We start from the raw sequence: 17787 nt of genomic DNA, 5'->3' as shown, positions 1-17787 counted from the left end.
CAAACCCAACATAAAGTTGATGGTGGTGATGGTGAGTTATGACCATTACTACTAATCGGTGACATACCTGATAAGGAAGATCAATGGGAACAGGGAACCCAACATAAAGTTGCACTAAATCTCTCACTTAGTGTTAGTAGTTTGTTCAAACTAAATTAAAATTGTCTCGTAAAGTTATCCGCAATATGGGTTGTTCAGGCCAAATCTCTAACCGAGACTGGCTAAAACTCTGCTAGTTAATCCAAAAGTGATTGGGTAAGTTCATTAGTAAGACAATAAGATGGTTATCAGTGAAGCAAAATTTCTTACATAATGTCGTTATCCGTATTTAAAAATGATTTAGGAAATTACATTCCATCAGTTCATCACTAGGATACTACATTTATCATCTAAATGAAAATTGGAACTCGATGAGCCCAAACTTCTTAAGGTTTCACATTAATGGCGGTAGGAAGAAATATCCAGATATCATCAATTTCAATTGTGGTATCAAGCAATTCCTAATTACAAAATTCAAATGCGTGAAGAATTAAAACCTAAATAAGTTGGATCAAAACCCAAACTAGCTCTAAAGAATACTAAAAAAAGGTTAGGTTTTTCGGTTTCGAACTTCTCTTATGATCCTAAAACAAGCATTGTTTGTACTAAGTAATTTTCAGATCTCTCCCAAAACCTAGAACTTCAAATGTCAAAATTCAAACAACAAACACAACAGAAGGATAAAATAAGAACTACCCAAATTGAAAAAAGGTCCAAATTAAAGGAAAGAACTTACAGCATCACAGGAAAAGTTACCAGAATCGAATTGATGACAGATTTGTGTTGAAGACTCTCTCTTTCTCTTCGTGTGAAAATGAAATTCAATCCGAACTCAATGAACTTTGTAGAGGATTCTAGGGTTTGTGAATTTTTCAAGCCAGCAATCGTGGCAAGAGATTCTCAACAAGATTTCTAAAATCGGGATCTGAATATAAGAAACCATAAATTGTAATCAATAATACGATTAGAAGAATTTAAGAGGAAGAAGAAGATTGAAAGTAGACGAAGAAGACGAACAAGAATGGGAGAAGATCAGAAGAAGCAAAAGAAACCCTAAATGTTCCTTGAGAGAGAAACTGACTCTATTAGATGAGGGTATTTATGGAATACAAAATATGAAAAACGACCTTATTAGTAAATACTTATATTTTTCTAAACTTCATGTATCATTACTAGTAATAATTTAATAACTTTTAGTTAATAGAAAATTATGTAGGTGTTTTTGATTATATTGATATCTTTCTAAACTCAAATAGTCATTTTCCCATAATAAAAATCTAACACCACTTGTTTGTTGAATTATATTTTGTATCTCTCAGCGCATGAAATCCAAGATTGGGCCAGTGGACTAGGCTAAGGTCTCAAAAGAAACTGTCGCTCCCGACCAGGAGATGAAAGAATGTTTTTACTAACAACTCAATTTTCTTGAAACGAAAATACAACAGAGTTTTTGTTATCAAAATTGAAAGGTCATAAATCCCATTGTTTAAAAACTAAACTATGCGTTAAGGTGTCGTTCATGTTTTTCTTTTCTAAATCTAACGTATGTGAGTGGGGCAAATATAAACTTGAGGTGTATGAGTCTGCTTTTTTTCAGTTGGAGGCTCCACAATTATTTCAGATAATAGTGTCTTGATTCAACTTATTTCAAGCCTAATATAATACGAATTTAAACAAGTCAAGAGACAGCATAGAATCGCAAAAAGACAAACACGTTGATATGTTACTCGAGCCAATTTTTTTCTTGAATCAGGTTTTTCTTTGTTCAACAAAAAAGAAAACACCTATTTCAATAAAAATGAAAACACCACATTGTCAATTTGTCACCTCTTTCTGTTTAAATGCAAAATACTGGTCCACACAAGGAAAATGAAGGTGTGCCCTATAGAAAGGACGGAGAGAAGTCGGAGAAGCTCGATAAGAAAGCAATACGATTAAGTTGTTTTTTCGTACTGTGTGTTTCTCCTTGCACAATCCAAGATAGTTTTATCAGCAGTAATGAAGAATGCTGCAATGGCCGCTGTTTATCAAAAAAATGAAAGCATATGTGAGTTTTTTCTAGTGAGACTAATACTTGATTTTCACTGTTTATCAAAACAAGAATTTAGCGTCTATGATTTCATGTGCCACTGGACCTTAACATTTCAAGCAAAGTACGGGAAAAAAATCACCCACATACTGTGAGGGCAGAATTATAAGAATTTATCTACTTATTACATGGGTTTGTTGTTAGACGACTACAAACTTATGCGACATCAGACAGGAAACTGGTAAAAAAAAAATCTGAAGACCATACGAGAAGTAATGTGTTCTTTATAACAAAATAAAGATTGTCAAACATAATTCCTTTGACTAATGCATTTGAGATGGAGATTTAATTTTTAAGATGCCACTCCATGAGTTAGATAAAGATGCAAAAAAAAAAAAAAACTCTTAAGTTTACCTAATAGTAAAGTAAAATAAAATGTTAATTCGATTAAAATTTTAAGACTAGTTAAAAAAAATTACTAGCTTTGGCCTAATTTATGGCGATTGGAATTTACCTCCGGATATGATAAGTGCTTGACCAGTATAGTTTATGTTAGTCTTTGCCCAAGGTACCATACGAACAGCAAGCAGCTGAAATTTAAATTATAGTGACAAATGATTGATTAATACCTACACAATTAAAATCAGTATCTGAAATATAACAAAACAAAGGGGAATTCAGGTGGCATTGCGTCCTGAATAATAATAATATTAACAATAATAATAATAACAATAATAATAAATTTTAATACCGTGGGCACGGCCGTAAAAACGGATGTCACAATAGATGCCTTCAATCCTTCAATTGCTGCTTCTGTAAAAAAAAATATAGAATAAAAACATATGAAATAATAAAAAAAATACAAATAAATAAAATAAAATAAAATGGTTTAGATCTTGGTTACCAATTTGTTTTTTATTTTTTCAAAAAGTGATTTTCGCTAGAAGACCAAGAACTTCACCACTAGGCGGTCGAACTTCATGTAACTTAGTAGAAAGTAGTGTAACATGTTACAAGCCTATCAAAGAGGGATTCACATAAATAACCTATTTTTGTTGCAATTAAAATGGATTTTAATATTTATGTCCTAAAATCTTTAAATCATACATGAATGATAAAATAAAGATGAAAAATAATAGATGAGGAGGAGGAAGAGGAGTACCTAGAATACATTGGTTGGAGTTTTGAACTCTCTGTTTTTCAGATGGAATCCCCATTTTTTTTTTCCTAGAGAAATCTCCTTCAAGCAATCACCAAAAAAAAAAAAGAGGTCTTTTGTGCCCTCTGGGATCTCTTTTATTAGGTTAGAAACGTTTTATAAATTCTTTTCTCTTAATTATAAAATATCTTCTTGATTCAATCACTTACTTGGCTCTAAGTTTAAATTTTGAGTTGGATGTAATCTGTTTAGATTTGAAAACATCATTATTAGTAAATTTTGTTATGGACATAGTTTAACTTCTATAAAATGTGTCTTATTTCTTTTTTTTTTCTTAAGTAGGAAATATTGTTAGAATCCTTTTTCCCCCCAAAATGAGTTGGAGGCCCAAATTTTGGGCGGTTAATAAAGTTCCCCGGCCCAAAACCCAAAATGAGAGGAAAGTTCGATATGTCAGAAACAACATATTTTTTTGGGGTTTTTTGAACTTACCCCCTCATCACTAATTGGTAATTGAGTTTATCCCCCTCAATAATGAGTAATTGAGTTTACCCCCCTTAGATTTGTTATTTTTGACAAAAACACAAAGGTTGTGTTTGGCGTACGTGAAATAAATGTGACTATCAAGAACAATTATCATTCGATATGATTCCTCGTAGTTGTTCCACTTTACTTTTATTGTTTGATTTAGTCGGTAATAAAATTAGTAAAGATTGATTTTGGTTGTAATTTGTGATTTTATCATCTCATGCCAAACATGCCATTGGTAGTTTTGCTAAAAATACAAAATTCAAGGGGGTGAGCTCAATTACTAATTACTGAAGGTGGTAAACTCAATTACTAATTAGTTTTGAGGGGGTAAGTTCAAAAAACCCTATTTTTTTCCCTTTTAATCTTTTTTCTACTAGTCCTTGGACGGTATATTGAGCCTCAACTCCTTAATTTTTCAGACTGATGGTGAATTTGCATTAAATGAGGATCCAATCATGAGAAGGAAATTTCCTTAATTTTTTAGACTGATGGTGATTTTACATTAAATGAGGATCCAATCATGAGAAGGAAATCTTTCCACTTAGATTTTTCTTTCCAATTTGCAGCCAAAATCTGATATTTGCCTATTCTTTCTTCCTCTACAAGGAAAAGATCTTATCTTCATGCTCTCTTGCTCTCTAAAGATTGAGGAATTAGCGCCATTTTTCTACCAAATTGGTCGAAAATTTTAGTCCCGCCGTTTTGTTTTTTTGAAATCTTTCTTACTATATTTATATGGCAAAGGTACTTTGCCAAAGGATCTTCAACATACTTGGATTCTTTGTCTGTTCTTCTTTTTTCAAGTCAGTGCTTTGAATATTTTTAAACTTATCTTCTTGTCTTCAATGATATCGTTTTAAGAAGATGAATATTCTTTTCACAGAACCGTAATCCTCTTAAAGATGTTGAATATTCCTTTACAAAAACAGATTTACCAAAAGTTATTTTGTTAATGGAATGTCTGGATTTATTCCAAATATTTTCCTTTTCAATATTTTATGTCCGCTAGATACATAGTTATCTTTAACTCGATCAGCTTTTACTATTATCTTCAAAATTTCTCTCTTCAAACAGTTTACTGAATACTGTTTCATATCCTGTATTTTTGCTATTTCTCCTGCAAAATGGATACAGAAGAAATGTCATCCCAGTCAAGTAGTAGAGGATTTCTTTTCCGAAGAGTCCATGGGTGGAACTGAACTCTCGGGGAACAGTATTTGAAGTACTCCAATATGGTGAAATACACTATTATAGTGCCATATGTATTTGTTCTTGTTTTGGTTGTTTAGTAAAATATTTTATTTTCCTTTGTTTATGCAGGTTGTAGCGTAAGTTCTTCAGTCTGCGTTCTTCATATATTGCTAGATCATCAACCGCAATAATTCCACAAGAATTGAATCGGTATAGTAATTGTTGCGCCGTACAGTTTTTGTGTGGAAATATATTGAAATGTATGGTGTAAACTATTAGGGTTATTTACGATTGGGACCCAAAAGTGTTGATCATTTCCCACGTGGCCCCCTAAAGTAGTGAAAATGCTGAGATGGCTCCATTTTGTGTTTTTCTATACATTGGCTCACTTTCTCCCTCAATTTAATAGAAAAGAAAATCATGGCTACAATCTCAGTTCCGGTTAAATCTCTAGGAATTTCACACGACTAATTTCTACGTCTTCGGTTAAATATTTTGTGGAATTGAAGAAGATGAAGTTGAAGAAGATGTTGAAATCTTACCGAGGTTTGTTAGAATTTTTCCTACATAGATCTGGGTTACTAGAGAATTAATTTGTTTCTTCAGAGAAAAAAGTTTTGGTTTGAAGAAGATGAGGTTGTTGTTCAAGAAGCCATTTTGTGAATAAATCTATTTTTACAATTTTTAAGACCCTCCGTCGTTGAGAGAGAAAGAAAAGTGGGAGTGTTAGAAGAAAGAAGAAGATGATTAGAAAATATGTTTTTAAAGAAAAAAAAATCTCAAGAATACTGAATACGTCCATCAGTGAAGTCTTCTTAAAGAGAGGAAAAAGATAAAATAAAGATGAAGATGAAAGTGAGAAGAGAGAAAAAGATGGACTAAAATAAAAAATAGGAAAAGAAAAAGACTAAAAAAGTAATATTGGAAAGGCTAAAGTTTATTTTTTAGTCCATGCATAGAAAAGTACAAAAGGGGGTCATCTCGGTAGTTTCGCTACTTTAGGGGGCTACGCGGGAAATTGGTCACACTTTTGGGGACTAATAAGAAAATAACCCAAAATATTATTTCCCATACATTGTCAAGTTCTCGGTAACATTTTTCACTTTGCATCTTTGTTCTGGGAATATTCTTTTGTTGAGTGCATAGAATGTTTTATTTGACATCTTAAAGTTTCTCGATTATTGTACTAGTTTTTGTTATATTCTTTTGTTGAGTGCTAAATAATTTAGCGTCACAGATATACGTTTACGTTGTTAAGTATATTGTACAGTCTTCCGTTTCGGCTACAATTTCAAGATCCTATTACCTGTGCTTGTGAATTTTATACGCTACCTTCTTTCTCGGACAATATTGAAATGTAATGTGTACAGAAACATTTACTATACATTGTTTAGTTCCCGACATCATTTTTACTTCACCTCTTTTGTCTGGGAATATTGAGATGTAGGGTGAATAGAAAGTTACACCTAACATCTTAAAGTTTCCTTCCATTATTCTACAATTTTTTTTTCTATTTAGCGCGATAGATACACCTTTGCCCTCAAGTGTAGTGTACATTCTTCCATTCCTGCTACAATATTATGTTCTTGTCTCTTTTGCCAGTGTACTGTATATTAGTTTGTTCCTGTTACATTTTCAGTTAGATGTAATAATAAAATTTATATAATTTTATTTTATTTTACAGGTTACAAACTGATTTTTCTCTCTCCCATCATCTACTCTTGGCCATGGATCTACTGCTCTTGTAAGAAGAGAACTTTTACGGTCCGAATGTTGACCCAAACTATTTACATATGTTGGGCAAGGATTCCCTGGAGGTGCAACTGCATTTCGTCATGTTCTTAGTAGAAACTCAATCGAACTCGGGATGCACATCAAATTATTATGATAAGTCCTTCACCCATTATGATAATTACAAATATATTTTCTTATATTTAGTTGTTTGTAAGATTTTTATGTCTATATTTTTGTACCTTAGTCTATAAATACTTGTAACATAAATTTACTCAAGACAAGAGTCTATATTATCTTTAATACCACACCCTCTCTCGGCTGCACTCTCTCTCTCTCTCTCTCTCTCTCTCTCTCTCTCTCTCTCTATCTTTACTCATCTCGACTAAAATTCATATGGTATAAGAGCTTAATTTTTTTCCTTCTCGATTAATACATGGGTTCTTTAGGTGAACAACCCTCTATTTCTGCTTATTCTCCAATTCTTGAATCGTATGATGTTCATCATTCTGATTCTCCAACAACTATTCACATTACCCCTCTTTTAATCGAAGATAACTATGTCTCTTGGTCTAGAGAAATGAAGATGATTTTAAGAGCCAAAGAAAAATTTGGTTTTGACGTCAATGGTTCTTTCCTAAAACCTATTGCTGCTTCTAAAATTCGGTCATGGGAACATTGTAATGATTTAGTTGGTAGTCGGATCCTTAATTTTGTCTTTCCTGACATATTTATCATCCTTTATGATGAATGCATTGAAATTTGGGTTGATCTTCATGATCGTTCTAGCAAACTAATGCCCCTAAAGTTTTTCAACTTAAAAGAGCAATTACTAACCTCAAACAAGAAGACTCTGGCATCTCTTCTTATTTTACTCACTTGAAGTCTCTTCAAGATGAACTGAAATCTCTTACCTCTCATGAACCATGTGTTTGTGGTCACGGTGAATCTGTCGTTGACCGAACAAATTAAGATCTTGCTATGGAATTTCACAATGGCTTCATAGTTGCTTCTCCGCTATTAGAAGTCAAATACTTTGGATGGATCCATTTCCAACAGTCAATGTATCCATAGTTTAGTGAAGCAAGAGAGGTCAAACAAATTTTTCTCGAACCCTCTCCAATGGAATCGACCGCTTTAGCCGTAACACGTTATTCAACCGTCATCTCCTCTCGGCTAGACCGAGATGACGCCCCTCGGGCTAAGATGACTCAGTCATTCTGTGATCATTGCAAATGGGAATAGTAAGAACACAATGTTACAAAATTCATGGTTATCCACCAAAACATCGTGAACCAACGATCAATGCCGCAGTCGTCAGCTAAGGACCCACCATATCGGTTGCTATGAGCCTCTCCACTGATCCATACAACTACCTCGTGAACTTACGAAAGGAAATTTTTGTCGACTAAAGTGGAAATGCGAGCAATTTGTCGGATAAGACAATTAGTGAAAAGATCTTCAAAGTCCGGACAATTTAGGGATCGTAATGTTTAGCTAGAAACCAATTACGATCGCCGAATCACTGAGTGATTCGCAGTTAACTTTGTCCGGATCCTACATCGGGCTACACCAAAGAGTTTCGATTTGATCAGAAGATATGACTAGAGGGATGAGACATAAAAACTATGGATTAGATCCATAGATATGTCCAGAAGGCCAGGCAAAGGCTAAGGCAAAGATAGTACGGAGTCCATGCCATAAAGGGTTTTAGATCGGGGACTTAAAACCCCTCAGTGGGTCGGCCGCCATGGTCGGCCGTACTAATATGGCCGACCATACCTAGCCTATTAGGGCATAGGGTGGTCGGCCGCCCACCACCATAAGAAATAGAAGTTTATGTTATGGTGAAATCCTAAAATCTGATTCCATGGCAATTAAAAAACCTAATTAGGGTTGAACTCTGACTTTAGGAATTCTATATAAAGGCCTCATTAGAACAAAAATAGGTAAGGAAAATTTTCAAAGATATTTCTATCTTTACAACATCAAGTTAGAGAAAAAGAGAGAATAGTTCCCAACTATCTATCTAGTCTAAAGAAGAAGGTGTTCTTCGTCTAATTGGCGTCAAGTTCTACCTAACTTGAAGGGGACTGGGGGGGGGGGGGGGAACAAACGTAATTTTAGTTTTCTCACTCGCTTTTCCAAATACAGTGTTGCCCCACCTAATTAGTTTGTTCAATTATTCTATATAACACCCTTCACATTCCGAATTCAGTTTAATATCAGTTATTTCTAAACCTTTAAATTGTGATGTGACTTTCAATTCCACTTTATGTATTTTTCAGGACCAACTGACGAAAATTCCACACGGAGCCTAGATTAATTTCTTCTTTTGGTTTATGCCATAGGTGTTAATTTGGTCCATCCCTCTTTGTCTCGTTTTAAATTTATTATGAATAAAACTCCGTGTGTAGTTTCTTCTTTTCGCAGTTTATGCAAAATACGTCCTCAAGCTAAACAAAGTGAATTTTGAAGGTCGAAAGATAATAACTCTTATAAAATGTGTCTTATTCCTTTTTTTTCCAAGAAGCAAACTATAATGCCAAGATAGCATTATCACCCTGAAACACAAGACATGCAACAAGAAAAGGGTGGAGGGGAAAGAGTATATATATGAAGCATTAGTTGTTTTTATGGACAATCTAATGCGAAAGAATAAACAAGATAAAGTTACTGGTAAAGCCTAAGACAAAAATTCTAGAGATGATTGGAGAAGATGTTTGGTTGTCAAACTAATCCCTGGAAAAGCTTACAGTTTACTCACCTTCAAGGAGATGTTAATGACTGTGTATGTGGAAACCATTAGGAAACATCATCATCAAGGAATTTCATGGAACTTCCTTGATGATATACAAGATGATCTCCTTCTAATGGAGAAGTGTTGTGAGAACGAATTACCAAGGAATTACACTTTCAATCAAACTAATTTTAACATTCAAATACATGGAATTCTAGTGGAACTACGAACGCGGTAGAAAAACTTAGCACAAACTTAGGGTTTCTTCGAGAAATCATAGAGGAAAATGCACATAAATAAGGAAAATATTCTACAACTTGGGTACAAATTATTTGAAAACCTCTTCAAACTGAGTAAACAATAAAATTAACCGATCCTAGAAAGAGCATGGAATAGGTAACATATGAAAAACCAAACAAATTTTGTCAGTGGACTTGAGGGAATTATTTGAAGAAATGTGAACTTGATCCAATATACAAGATGATAATTCTGATGAATGGCCTGAAGATATTCAAAGGCAGGCAAAAGATCTTCTTCAAGCTAGACGACTCCATAAAAGCCGAATACTGAGAAATAGGGAAGAAATTAGACCGAGGTTCACTAGTGGTACTGAAGATGATAAACGAGAAAATCAACCGGCGATGAGGTCAAGACTGATGAATCTTGACGGACCCAATCTCATGGAACTAAATCCTGAAGCAATCTAAACATTTTGTTAATGGATAACATATGGAAAGAACTGTGGATGTTACACCACCACTATCACAATAATAAACCCGAAGTGCTACATGCACAAAATAATGTTTTCTAAAGATTAACTACGATCTAGACGGTTCTTTTACCTGAGTGACTCAGCTAGTCGAGGATTTTACTAAATCATTTCCGACAACTAAATTCGGAAATAAATTTCGGAGGAAAGTGATCGATGATTGATCGTCAATTACCCCCCCCCCCCCCCCTAATGAAAAGTCACTACGAATGCAAGAGATTATCAATTATACTTATACTAGGTATAACCCGTGCATAAGGCACAAATAATTTCGTTGAGCACTTTTACGCGTTTAAAACAAAAATGACAGGAAAATATTATCTCAAAAAAAAAAGAAACAATAGCACAATAGCAAGCTAAAATGTCATTGATATACATATTTATTATTAAATAAATTGACTACTAAATATAAGAATGGACGATAAAGATGATCATATTAGGAATTCGGTCGAACAACATAGATTTTTTTTTTGTTGAAACATCGAACAACATAGATGCATAGGAAGAAAATTTAGTACTATATCTGAAACAAAACCAATAAGAAGAGATTTCAATTCCCAAACATTCCAAAATAACGGGATAAACAAATACTATTTACATTTGCAAACAAGAGAGAAATTTTGTATATTCATTTTTGTAACAAAACAAATGAAAAGATCAAAGAGATTTTTTTTGTTAAGGAGATTAAAGAGACTGATTTGCAAGAGAAAATAGTGAGAGGGGAAGGGAGAAGTTTTAGTTACAAATTGAAAGTAGAGAGGAGGTAACGTGGAAGAAAGTAAAGATGAATACAATTCATTTGGATTTTAATGTCATAGTTAATGAGAAAGAAAAAATGAAAGGAATAACTCAAAAGTCATGATTCGAAAGGCCACCATTGGAGCCCAGATAATTCATGGGAGCTAGGGACGAATCCATGGGGTACGAGAGGGTGCGGCCGCACTCGATGGATCCTCTCGAAAAAAAATATAACTAGTAATAGTAAAAAAGAATTATATATATAGGTTATATAATATATATATATATGTTGTGGTGTATTAATTTAACACAAAGAAGTCCTTGGCTTAGTGGTTAAAGTGCGGTTGTAACCATGAGGACATGAGTTTGAGTCCTTCTATTAGTATTTTTAAAAAAAAAAATTATGTGTATATAGTTATTAGTGAAACCCCCTATTTCGCACTTAAAAGTACGAAAATACCCTCATCCTTATTGTTTTACCTATCTTTTTTCTTTGATCTCTCATATTTCTTTGATGTTATCCTTTGCCGACGAATATTCATTTCTCATACTTATTTTTTTCATTTATCCATCTTTTTTTTTTTACTTTACCAATAATATTTATCAAAGATTTAATAATCGCAGAAATTCAAAATAAAAATCGCACAATTGTAAGAACAAATTTCAATCTTCTCTTCTTTGTATTACATGAAAATTGATGTTACCATGTGTAACCAATTTGAAGAAGACCTTTTGATATTTGTTGTTCTTTCTATTAATTTTTGATATTTGTTGTTCTTTCTATTAGTTATAACTCGTATACATTCAAAAAATACAAATACAAACTAAAACTATGAATTGAACTAAAAATTAAACAGTTAGAAAAAAATTATTGATTGAACTTACAAATTAGATAAAAGAATTCATCGGAAGGCCGAAATTAAAGTGTTATGTCGGTCGTAGTGACATGAGAGGTAAAAAAGAACATTTATCAAGTGTAGTGCTATTTTCGTACTTTTAACTGCAAAAAAACAAAGATTTCACTAATATCTAATTAAGAAAAGAGATATCGCTAATTAAACATTAGTTGTTAGGAGGTATCTCTAAATTATCTAGGGGGGGGGGGTATTGGATTGGGACTTTCGTGGACATTTGAGAGTCCGCGAAAGTCCGAGGCATTCAAATCCAGACATTTGAGAGTCCACGAAAGTCTGAGGCATTCAAATTCAGACATTTGAGAGTCAATGAAAGTCCGAGACATTCGATTGGCTTCCAAAATGTCCCAGACTTTGGTGGATTTCATAGTTTGATGGATTTTGTGAAGGATTTGGGACACATTTGGAAGCCAAAATGTCTTTCAAAAAACAAGAGACATTTGAAGTCCATCATGTGATCAAAAAACAATAATAATATTAAAATAATAAATGTCTACCAAATGTCCACCAATGTCCACAAATACTCACAGATGTCTATGAAAGTCGAAAAATATATGTTCGAAATGTTAAGTATAAATATATTATTTCATGTGATTAAACAATAATAATAATAATATTAAAATAATAAATGTCTACCAAATGTCCACAAATATTCACAGATGTCTACGAAAGTTGAAAAAAATATGTATTTGAAATGTTAGTATATATTTTTTGTGATTAAACAATAATATTAAATATATTATTTCATGTGATTAAACGATAATAATAATATTAAAATAATAAATGTCTACCAAATGTCCACCAATGTCCACAAATATTCACAGATGTCTACGAAAGTCGAAAAATATATTTTTGAAATGTTAGTATAAATATATTATTTCATGTGATTAAAAAATAATAATAATATTAAAATAATAAATGTCTACCAAATGTCCATCAATGTGGACAAATATTCACAGATGTCTACGAAAGTCGAAAAATATATTTTTGAAATGTTAGTATAAATATATTATTTCATGTAATTAAAAAATAATAATAATATTAAAATAATAAATATCTACCAAATGTCCATCAATGTCCACAAATATTCACAGATGTCTACGAAAGTCGAAAAATATATTTTTGAAATGTTAGTATAAATATATTATTTCATGTGATTAAAGAATAATAATAATAATAATAATAATAATAATAATAATAAAATAATAAATGTCTACTAAATGTCCATCAATGTCCACAAATATTCACAGATGTCTACAAAAGTCGAAAAATATATTTTTGATTAGCACAAATATAATATGCATTACACATTTTGTCAATGGACTCAAGATCTTAAAATGTCCCCAGGATATTTTGTCTATGGATCAAATGTCTTGAAATGTCTATAAAGACATTTTGTCTACAAACTCTCAATGTCTTGAAAATGTCTATGAACACATGTTGTCTATAATAAGTCATCCGAAATGTCTTGAAATGTCTATGGGACATTTTGTCTATGAAAGTTTGTGAAAGTCCTGCTCCACTACCCCCTAAATTTTCAAGAAGACTACGAGCTTTTAAACAAATTCTTATTCAGTCTAGGCCATGACTTTAGGACATAATGAAAAATCTTCGGAGATTTTCTTTTTATTTTTCGAAGTCGCTGCCTTTAGCCCAAAGAGATAAAGGGGCAATCGGCCAAGAACCAAAGGGTTCAACTCCAAACACAAAAAACAAGGAGAATCCTTCTCCTTACCTTTTTCTCTTTGTTGTTCTTTACCGTTGGTGATGGCGTTTAGCATATCTTTGTCTCTAACCTTCCCAATTTTTAAATCTTGTTTTTGTGAGGATATCAAGAGAGAGTATATTTGTAGTGTGTTTGGTTGGAAGTACTAACCAAAATTTAATAAATCAGTAGGGAAAATCGGGACATTTTTATTAAACCCAATTTAATAAAACACTCTCAAGTCCGGTTTCTCAACACTGTAGACTAGTGAGTAGACTGTGACTCTGTGAGTGTAGGTAGTAGGCAACTCCAACAAAGACATCCGTACAGTTCCACTCTCTCTCTCTCTCTCACTATCTTGAGCTCCTCCTCAAGATTACTTATTAGAACCATAAATCAGTACTGAACTAAAAGAGTGGAAGAAACTCTCAAAGATTTTAGAGAAAAGTGAAGTTTTTTTTTTTGAAGTAGCTATGGTGAAAGGTTCTGGATTGATCTATGTGGGGATTCTTCTCTTGTTCTTTACAGGTATCTCTCTCTCAAATGCCATTGTTATTTAGCTCCATTTCTTTCTTTTGCCTTTTCTTTTTAGATTTTGAGATGTGGGTTTTGTTTATTTTCAATCTTGTCTCTTGTATCTGTACTTTTGTTTTCAGATGTTTGTGGTTTCTTTTTTTGATCTTAACTATATCTGTTTATTTTTTGAGTTTATTTTTATTGTTTTTGGTTTAAAACCCATTTGGGTTGCTTGAAATTAAACAGAGTTAGGTTTTGATTTTCCAGATAGACATCAAACTTTGTTACCATGTGTATGAATATGAATCTATAAAGAAAGATTTGGTATGCAGAAAATGTTATGTATCTATTGAAATTTCATGATCATTGACTTTAAGGTTTTTGATAGGTGATCACTAAGTAATGTTCATCAATATCTTTATTATTTACACATTTGACATGACATAATGTATTCTGAACTGGTTTTATTTGTGGGTTTAACTCTGTCTTCTGGTGTTAATGCTGCCCTAAGCTTGGATAAAGAGTTAAGAGGGTTCTTGAATCAGTCATAGTTGAATCATGATTGCAACCCATATTTTGCACGAATCTCTTTCTATATGTGTGCATGTGCGTGCGTGTGTGTGTGTGTGTGTTTCTTTGATGTGCCAAACATTCTTCGAATCGGTAGACTTTGAACGAACAATGATAGGTCAAATGCATCTAGAGAGGTTTCTACTCTATGATTCCATCAGTGTCAATCTTATTCAAAGCCAAATTGACTATATCAGGGCAAAAAAGTTCAGTTAGCTATACCAAACGCTTTCCCATGGAATTGCTTGAGTAGCACATTTGATAAGCATGCATCGTTCTTCAAAATCTCGGAATGTCACATTATATTGCTTCATTTCGACTGACACATAAGTAGCACCTTGAGACAACTTTAGGATATAAATTGTGATGTTTTTCAGTATCAAGAAATTAATAAATTTATGCAAAATGGATATTTAATGATAAATTTGTTTCAGATTTTTGCAGAGGAAGCACAATAGGAGTTTGCTATGGAAGAAATGCCGATGATCTTCCAACCCCTGATAAAGTAGCAGAGCTTGTTAAACTTCACAACATCAAATACCTAAGAATTTACGACACCAATATTCAAGTTCTCAAGGCCTTCGCTAACACGGGAGTAGAACTTATGATTGGAATTCCGAATTCAGATTTATTGCCCTTCTCTCAGTTTCAGTCCAATGCCGATACATGGTTAAAGAACCAAATTTTGCCTTACTACCCTGCTACAAAGATTACGTATATAACTGTAGGTGCCGAAGTAACTGAAAGCTCCGGCAATATTTCTGCTCTTGTTGTTCCTGCCATGAAAAATGTTCATACAGCTCTAAGAAAAGCCGGACTTCATAGAAAGATTAAAATATCGAGTACCCATTCACTTGGGGTTTTGTCTCGATCTTTTCCCCCGTCTGCTGGAGCTTTTAATAGTAGTCATGCCTACTTCTTGAAACCCATGTTAGAATTTCTTGCAGAGAACCAGTCCCCATTCATGGTCGATATTTATCCTTACTATGCTTACAGAGATTCGGCTACTAACGTATCCCTAGACTACGCATTATTCGAATCTTCCTCAGAAGTTATTGATCCAAACACTGGGCTTATTTATACAAACATGCTCGATGCCCAAATAGATGCTCTTTATTTTGCGTTAATGGCTTTACATTTCAGGACGATAAAAATCATGATTACTGAGACAGGGTGGCCTTCAAAAGGATCTCCTAAAGAAACAGCTGCAACTCCTGATAATGCTCAAACCTACAACAGTAACTTGATTCGTCATGTCATCAATGATACGGGAACACCAGCTAAGCCCGGAGAGGAAATGGACGTATATATTTTTTCGTTGTTCAATGAGAACAGGAAACCCGGATTGGCATCTGAGAGGAATTGGGGTTTGTTTTATCCAGATCAGACAAGTGTTTATAACCTTGATATGACTGGAAAAGCGCCAGTTAATGTGAATACAGGAGCAAACGTGACGAGTTCTAATGGAACATCGTGGTGTATTGCTTCATCTACTGCTTCGGAGTTGGACTTACAAAGTGCTTTAGATTGGGCTTGTAGCTCTGGAAATGTGGATTGTTCGGCTATTCAACCTAGCCAACCTTGTTATCAGCCGGATTCTCTACTTTCTCATGCGTCTTATGCGTTCAACAACTATTATCAGCAAAATGGAGCTACTGACATTGCTTGCGGTTTTGGAGGTGCAGGAGTGAAAACTACAAAAAACCCAAGTAATGTTTTTATATCTATACTTTATTCTACACTATATGCTTGATAGTGACTTGGTTAATGCTAACCAGGACAAGGACTGGCCCTGATAATTAAGAGCCCTATTTGAGATTTAGTTTGAGATTTAGAAACATGCCTTCGTGATTAACGAGAAAATGTAAAGTGAAGTATCTGATTAGGTTAAAGCTTGAGATGATTTTTGGTAAACTATCGAGAAGAAAATCCTTCTCGAATTGCTTTGGGTTATTTTCTTTTACAAGGTCTCGGGTAATTTTATGTGACATAGATACTCGTTTCAGTATTTTGCCGTTTCTGATAGCCACGACTGTTACTCAGACACTCTTGCCAGATGTTCGTTGTCACTTGAGTGTTGCTAATCTACATTTTCTCTATGAAATATTTAAGGGTTCCGGGATAATTTTTAACGATATATGTTTTTTATTTACGTGCAGGTTATGATAACTGCTTATACATGACAATCGGGTATGTTTAAATCTTACAACTTGTGTTCCTGTTCTGTTCTAATTCTTATTATTGTTTTAGTTGTTTGTTTCGGTCGTCTTTATTGAAGAACTTTTGTTGTGGCAGGAACATGAAAGTGCCAACTAACGTCACAGCTGCTACTGCACCTTCCTCGGGAGCGAAATGTACTACTTCTACACTGATACGCAGATTGTCTTGTGTGTGTTTTCTCTTTTTCTTCGCAGTCTGGGCTTAACAAAAAGAAGTCTAGTTCCAAAGAGTCTCATCTTCGGGGAGTTCAGCCGCAAGAAGTTGCAGGGAGACTTTGTTCATTAAGAACACTAAAGAAAAGCACATGGTAAAAGACAGTGTTACTATATGCCTAATTTTGGGTTATGTTTGTGTAGGGCTAATAGTATGCCATGTATCGATCAATTCATCGTTCGGGTAGAACCGTTTCGTATATCAAAACCATTGATCATTATTACTCAGATGCTCGAGCATATAAGTATTTCTTATTTGATTTGATATTGCGTATTGCTTTTTCTCTATGGATTAGTAGAAGACATGGATGTAACATCCAAATAGTGAGAAGATGAATAATTTGACCTGAAATTGTTTCATTCATCCTAACAACATAGTCAAGTTGGTAGTGGTTGCCCTACTTGAGGTGTTAAAAATGATTCCTTTAGCACATCTCTTCCAATCTTGATAGTTAAAGTGGTTTTCTTGAAGAACTTGACCCAAATGAAAATAAGCAATTATTCTTTGTTTTGACACCTTGTTTTTTAGTAGCTAAGTTTTCACCATTTTTATTCTAGTTAAGGTCTTGTTCTGTTTTTGGTAGCAGCCGAAAATTGGCCAAAGCTCTAATACTATGTCAACTTGGAAAAGAAAAAAGAATTGACTACAAGGAAGGTAAATAAAAATGCCCCAACCTAAAGAGGTCAAGTAAATTTCAGTCTTCAAAAGCATATCTAACCTAC

At 33.6% G+C, this 17787-nt stretch overlaps 1 protein-coding gene and 1 long non-coding RNA gene across 2 annotated transcripts; one reads left to right on the top strand and one right to left on the bottom strand.

Moving 5' to 3' along the window:
* Nucleotides 1-1865: 1865 nt before the first annotated feature.
* LOC147543805 (uncharacterized) lies at nt 1866-3310 on the bottom strand. Its single transcript, XR_015224087.1, has 5 exons — nt 3231-3310; nt 2973-3086; nt 2820-2881; nt 2583-2658; nt 1866-2059 (listed from the first exon to the last, which is right to left on the bottom strand). It is a non-coding gene; the product is annotated as an uncharacterized LOC147543805 (long non-coding RNA).
* Nucleotides 3311-13320: 10010 nt separating this feature from the next.
* On the top strand, nt 13321-17329 carry LOC147543804 (O-Glycosyl hydrolases family 17 protein). The gene is made up of 4 exons (XM_086632147.1): nt 13321-14074; nt 15067-16341; nt 16792-16822; nt 16928-17329. Exons 1-4 carry the CDS (start codon nt 14020-14022, stop codon nt 17055-17057), a joined length of 1491 nt encoding a protein of 496 aa, XP_086488273.1. The 5' UTR covers nt 13321-14019; the 3' UTR covers nt 17058-17329.
* Nucleotides 17330-17787: the final 458 nt, after the last annotated feature.

The sequence above is a fragment of the Eschscholzia californica genome, unplaced genomic scaffold, assembly GCF_041429995.1.
Source record: "Eschscholzia californica isolate CP2 unplaced genomic scaffold, dmEscCali1.0.p SCAF_4, whole genome shotgun sequence".
NCBI lineage: Eukaryota > Viridiplantae > Streptophyta > Magnoliopsida > Ranunculales > Papaveraceae > Eschscholzia > Eschscholzia californica.
Note: the sequence above shows the minus strand (reverse complement) of the source record. Positions and strands in the feature narration are given on the sequence as shown.